This window comes from Meles meles, chromosome 8 (genome assembly GCF_922984935.1).
Source record: "Meles meles chromosome 8, mMelMel3.1 paternal haplotype, whole genome shotgun sequence".
Taxonomy (NCBI): domain Eukaryota; kingdom Metazoa; phylum Chordata; class Mammalia; order Carnivora; family Mustelidae; genus Meles; species Meles meles.
Genome location: NC_060073.1, coordinates 10,857,561 through 10,863,484, shown reverse-complemented (window position 1 = coordinate 10,863,484; position 5,924 = coordinate 10,857,561). Strand labels below are relative to the sequence as shown.

General features: G+C 42.1%; 1 protein-coding gene across 1 annotated transcript; it reads right to left on the bottom strand.

Moving 5' to 3' along the window:
• Positions 1–1,523: 1,523 nt before the first annotated feature.
• Positions 1,524–2,001, bottom strand: LOC123949298 (ATP synthase subunit g, mitochondrial). Its single transcript, XM_046016700.1, has one exon. It carries the CDS (start codon positions 1,943–1,945, stop codon positions 1,634–1,636), a length of 312 nt encoding a protein of 103 aa, XP_045872656.1. The 5' UTR covers positions 1,946–2,001; the 3' UTR covers positions 1,524–1,633.
• Between the last annotated feature and the right edge of the window lie 3,923 nt (positions 2,002–5,924).

Genomic DNA, 5,924 nt, shown 5'->3' with positions numbered 1-5,924 from the left:
TACATTTCTGTAAATCACAGATAACTTAAGTAAAATTTTCCTTAGTGTGGAAGAGTAAACATTAGAGAACCAGCAATGTTTAAAATAAAAGAAACAACACTATAATCTTTTAGTTCATTTAGTCCCATGTTACTAAGTTTGGTTTAGTTTGAACGCAGCTTTAGATAGTTCTGGAAATTCTTACTCATTTCAGTCCTGTTCTTAAAGATATTGAATACCTGTATTGTCCTGAAAGTCTTTTTTATGAATCTGCTTGAAGAAAACTCATGTTACAAGAGAATTAGAACCAAAAAAAACTCAGAAATGGACATTGTTAGTGATCTGATTCTGGAGTTCACTGTGATACTGTAGACAAGGAAACTCAGTTATCCTGCAACCCATTGATACATAACACTTCAATAATTAAAATATCAAGTGATGACCTTATCAAAACATTAAAACTTTAGGAAATGTATAGAAGCTCTAGAATAGTTATAGCATTTACCCAAATGTCACCCAAGGTTAATCATTTGTTTAGCAGTACTTCCTGAATAACTAGCATACCAAGGAAAAGCCTAATGAGTTAAAGAGATTACATTTACAATTTAAATCTTACCAACATTTGCTAAAATTTTATAAAGTTTTAAAGTACATGCCTAAATATAATTAGGAATGTTAAAGACCTGATATAGGCAAAATGTGAAAAATGGTTTTTCTGGACAGACAAAAAGGAAACAACTGTTTACATTTTCTTCTTAACAGCAGATCAATTAATTTTAAAAAACTGTCTTTTTGAACAGAGAGAATTTCAATCTTATACCCGTGCACTTTAAAACCCATTTGTTTTAATCCTAGTCTGTCCTGACCACACCTAAAACTCTCTTTCTGAAGATTTGCCTTCACAAACCTTCTACCAACTTTGCTTTGCATTCAGGTTTTGTCTAAAGCCATTTCCTTCCAAACAACCATCTCATTTAGGACAAATTACCTTTTACCTTCAACAAAAATCATTTCCATTCCTTGTGTCTTTCTTACATATCTCCTACTTTTCCACATAGAGTTGTTTCCTTTATTCTCATCAGTCTTACAGTTAACAGAATTTCGTACTCTTAGAAACACCTTTGTCTCTAGTCAGTTATTAACCAGTTGTGAACTGTTACACCAGAATTCCTTAGATGGCAAATTTATGAATCAGTTAAGCACAAAACATGTTTACCAACAGATTTAAATATTCTGAGTTTCTTTGCAGTAAGAAACCAAAAGCACAAACCTACATCCAGTAATTAATGACTAGCATTTTATCCTATTTGAAAAGACCTAGATGTCTAACAAATTTAATTCCATTTGTTATCCAAGCAAAACTTTAAACTTTCAGGTTACCAAAGACTCTGTAAAAGGTTAACAATTACCCATGAAAACTTTGAGACAATTAACCATCAGTTTAGTCATCTTTTTGCTAACAAATTGCAACAGAGATAATATGAGCCTATTTGACCATCAGCAAACCTTGACAGAATAAAAGTTTCATGTTTACTGCTGATAACTTTTTTTTTTGACACATTATCTTTTTTTATTCAAGTACCAGTCTGATCACACATGGTCCAAGAACCCTCAAATAATAAGCCACATATAAACAGATGTTAAAGATTGGTCTTCAAACATTATAGCCAATGATGCCACGCTTGCCTATGATCTCACCGACATAAAACCACATCCACACCTCGGTGGCCACCAAACCATTCAGCAGAGCTTCCTTAACTGTGAGCTGTTTGAAGCTACCAGTTTGAGCACTCTTGACTATTTTTTTCAAGCTCTGAATAGCTGTAGGGATCTCAGCAGGGGTTGGAGGAACCAGCTCAACTTTGGCATAGTGCCAAAATGTGGCCAATCGAGGCTTCGAGTAAGTCACAGCAGCGTTCACCAGCGCTGGGGCCTTCTCCGCGAGGTTACGGACAAACTGGGCCATAGTTCCAAGCTGGAAGGTCCGTCGCCCCGGACGGCCGCTGAACGTCTACTGCTGATAACTTAAAAGACACATCTGTCTTAATTAAACCAACAAACTTAACTCAGTTCAAATACTGATTTACATTCCACCTGGGCCCACCCCACTTTCTTTTTTTTTAAGATTTTTATTTATTTGACAGAGAGAGATCACAAGTAGGCAGAGAGGCAGGCAGAGAGACAGGAGAAAGCAGGCTCCCCGCTAAGCAGAGAGCCCCATGCGGGGCTCGATCCCAGGACCCTGAGACCATGACCCGAGCCGAAGGCAGAGGCTTAACCCACTGAGCCACCCAGGCGCCCCCCACCGCACTTTCAATGTTTACCTGAGACATGGGTGGGGAAATCTGGAGTGGGAGGTGTTAGGTCCAGGGGTGCTCTTTTTGCTCCTTGACAGTGAAGAGAGAAGGAGCCATGGTGCAGGAGACACCAAGGATGGTATGCAGGCCAGTTATTCAGGCCTCACCCAAGTTGGTGCAGAAATAGGAGAAGGGGGAGACAGAAGAAACAAAGTGCTGCCAGAAGGCAGAGAAAGGATATGAAGTCTTAGAGGTCATCAACTCCAACAGAGAAGCAGACGCCATGCTTTCCCCCCAACAAGGAAGGAGGGGTTAGGCAATCCACATCTGGCCAGAGAAGACAGGGAATTTCCCCAAAACAAAGGGAGTTTCAGCAGCTGCTTGGGAATATTCCTTAAAGTCTCTGTCTCGAGTTAGATGAACCCCAGTTGGCTCCAGTTATAGCCATTAATACGAGAGGTGAGTGAGGGAGAAGCCCCCACATCTATTAGGAGAAACAGAGATAAAGTCAGAGTCCCCTTTGCTAGGGATGACCTGTATATCCTCCAGCAACCTGCGTCTACTAGGAGATGGCTTATTTAGCTCATTACCATCCAGTATGTCAAGAGGGAGTTTATGAGCTGACCCATTCAGGCAAACACATTCTGCAAGAGGCCCTTAGGTCAGAGTCCTGGTGTAGAGCAATGAAGGCCTAAGTATGAGCAATGAAGGTATCCTAGGTTCACTTGCCCTGCTTCCTGCAGAGGAGATCTAACTGATAGATCCCACTGAGGCCATGTAGTGTTCCAAGAGCTCAATCCTTTCCTAAGTTTTGCAATCCGAATTATTTCCAGTGGGCTAAAAGGCACTCCAAAGTAGAGTTCTTGGGAACTGAAAAAGCCTACTGAGGCCATGCTCCCAGAAAAGTTAAGAAAGTCTATTATCAAATACCCCCCGACTCCTGAGTGGTGTCCCATGCAGGATATGTCAGAGGTTCCTGTGTGCAAAAGTGACCAGAGGCGTCCCTCAACAAGATATCGCTACTAATCATGATCCTGCCTCCCCATGAAGGCATACCTGCCGTAAAAGGCACTGGAGGGGTGCCAGCTTCCCTACCCTACCCCATCGCATCCTAGGCTGCCAGTAGGTGCCTGGAGAATGTACTAAAATACCTTTCTGTGCCACCATCTGTCCTGAAGGTTGCACACTGCTTTGCCATTTTAACTCATGGAAAATACTAGACAAGTGTGGCAAGGGGGAATTACCCAATTTCGTAGCTCTAAGTAGACAGTAGAGGAGGACACTGGCCAGAAACAATAAAGACTGAAATCCATCATGGTCTAAGCAACATTGCAACACGTGTCGTCGTCACAGCCAACTTCCCTAGGAAATGAGCACCAGTTAGATTTTAATTCAGTTGGGTACTGGTTTCAGCTGGCTCCCTGCGGAGGTCCTGCAGCCAGAAGCGGCTAGACCAGGGATGTGGAGGTGATCACATTAGATCAATCAGAAGGGAACCTCACACAGGAGTCTTAAGATTGGCAGCTGTCCTGGTGACTTAGTTGGCTGTCTCATGCCCAACAGACAACTCTGTATAAGAACAAGAACAGAGAGAAGGCATCAAATTTCTGGGTCTTATTACCATTCTGGCCAGGGTACGAACAGTCAAAAGGCAGACGTTCGCCTCCCCGTAGAGTAGCCACAGGTTAGAGGATTACAGCATGAGCAATCGACATGCAAGTGTTCCAATAAGACCATACTCCTTGAAAAGCCCCTGAAATGAGACTAAAGGAAGAGGAGAGAAAGTACTCACCAATTTTGCACTGAAGCTCAGAGTCCAGATGTAAAGACTCAGCCCCACATTGGGCGCCAAATGATGAAGTTTTAAAATATAAGTGAGGTTTGGTGGGGTGAGGTCCGGAGCCAATGACCAAGAAGGAATTCTTGAGACATCTGTGGTACAAAATGGTGGTTTAGTAAAGCATGGGGACAGGACCCATGGACAGAAAGAGCTGCTGTCCGGGCATTGTGAGGGGTGGCAGGTTATATACCATGGGGGTGGGGGACGGAAAAGGGAGATTTCATATGCTGAAGAGGACCTACAAGATACTGAATACCAGAAGCCTTGCCATTGCCAAGGTCGTTTTGCCCTTTTTAGCAAGCTATTAAGATAGTTGGGAGATTCCTAAAGAATGTCACATGTGTCCCACCCAAGAGAGGCGGTGGGGGAAGGTTGGAGGGTGTCAGCTTTTGCTTTGTCCTCAGCCAGCCTTCTGTTCCCTCATCAGACTCACACAGTATATAACCTTCTGAGATTGGCTTTTTTCACTCAACGTAATACCTCGGAGAATCATCAGTTGTATGCACCAACAGTTTATTACTCTTTATTACTAAATAGTATTCACTGAATGAAAACTATTTACTTTGTTTACCTGACGCTATAGCTTTTTCTAGCTTCCTGTGCTTCCTCTCCCATAGTAGTTCAGTGATTCTCAAAATATGGGGTTCCCTTCAACTGGGAATGATTATTAAAAAATTCTGAACCCCAGGGCGCCTGGGTGGCTCAGTCATTAAATGTCTGCCTTCAGCCCAGATCATGATCCCAGGGTCCTGGGATCCAGTCCTGCCTTGGGCTCAGCAGGAAGCCTGCTTCTCCCTCTCCCACTCCCCCTGCTTGTGTTTCCTCTCTTGCTGTCTTTATGTCAAATAAATAAATAAAATCTTAAAAAAAAAAGAAATAATAAAATAAAATTCTGAACCCCATTTCAGATCCATTCAATCTGAGTGTCTGTGGGTAAGGCCTAGTATTAGATTATCCATAACTCAAACACTACATTGCAATGTAATAATGGTTACTTTTTAGCTGCATTAATCTAGAAACCAATGTAGCTACCATTTAAATTAGAAATGGTGAAGGCTAACGGGCATTATAATTATGAAATCCATTCTTCAGAGGCAATTAGTTGTAGTGATTGACATTAGACACTGCTAATTACAGCAATAAATGTCATAATTTTTCTTGAAAATCACAGCACTGGTGTTGAGGGAGCAGAAGGCAAGCTGGGGACAACGCACAAGCTGACAAAGCTGCAAGCTCCTAGCACAAGTCCCTGGTGGGATCTGTATGACATTCCTCCAGGAAACTTCCAATTACCTTAATGTTAATGCTTTGCTAGAGGAAAAAACAACCTTAGCTTGATAATAGGCAGGCATGAAGGGGCAGAGTGTAATGTTCCCCCAGGAAGTTCCCAACTATCTTAATGTTAATGCCAGAGGGGTAAACAACCTTAACTTGACAACCACAAGGCCTCTGGTATCCTGTGAGTTTTTGTTAGCATATGAATGTTCTTTTAGAAATCTCCCTTTTTCATTCCTCTGGAACTCCATAGGATATAATTAACCACCCCCCCACACCCCTGGGAGCAGCAACTCTTTCCACCCACGCCCACGGGTCTTTTCCCTGTGCTTTAATAAACCACCATTTTGCACCAAAGACATCTCAAGAATTTTCTTGGTCTTTGGCTCTGGACTCCACCCCACCAAACCTCAACTATACTCCAAAACCCCATGACCAAGACATGTTTTCTTGCCTCCCAAGGTTCCAAGCTAACTAATTTCCTGATATTCCAGAAAGAATTAAAAGTGAAATAAAAATAAAAAAAAAAACCA

Coding starts and splice junctions, on each gene's coding strand:
- LOC123949298 (XM_046016700.1), bottom strand. CDS start 1,945: ATGGCCCAGTTTGTCCGTAACCTCGCGGAGAAGGCCCCAGCGCTGGTG.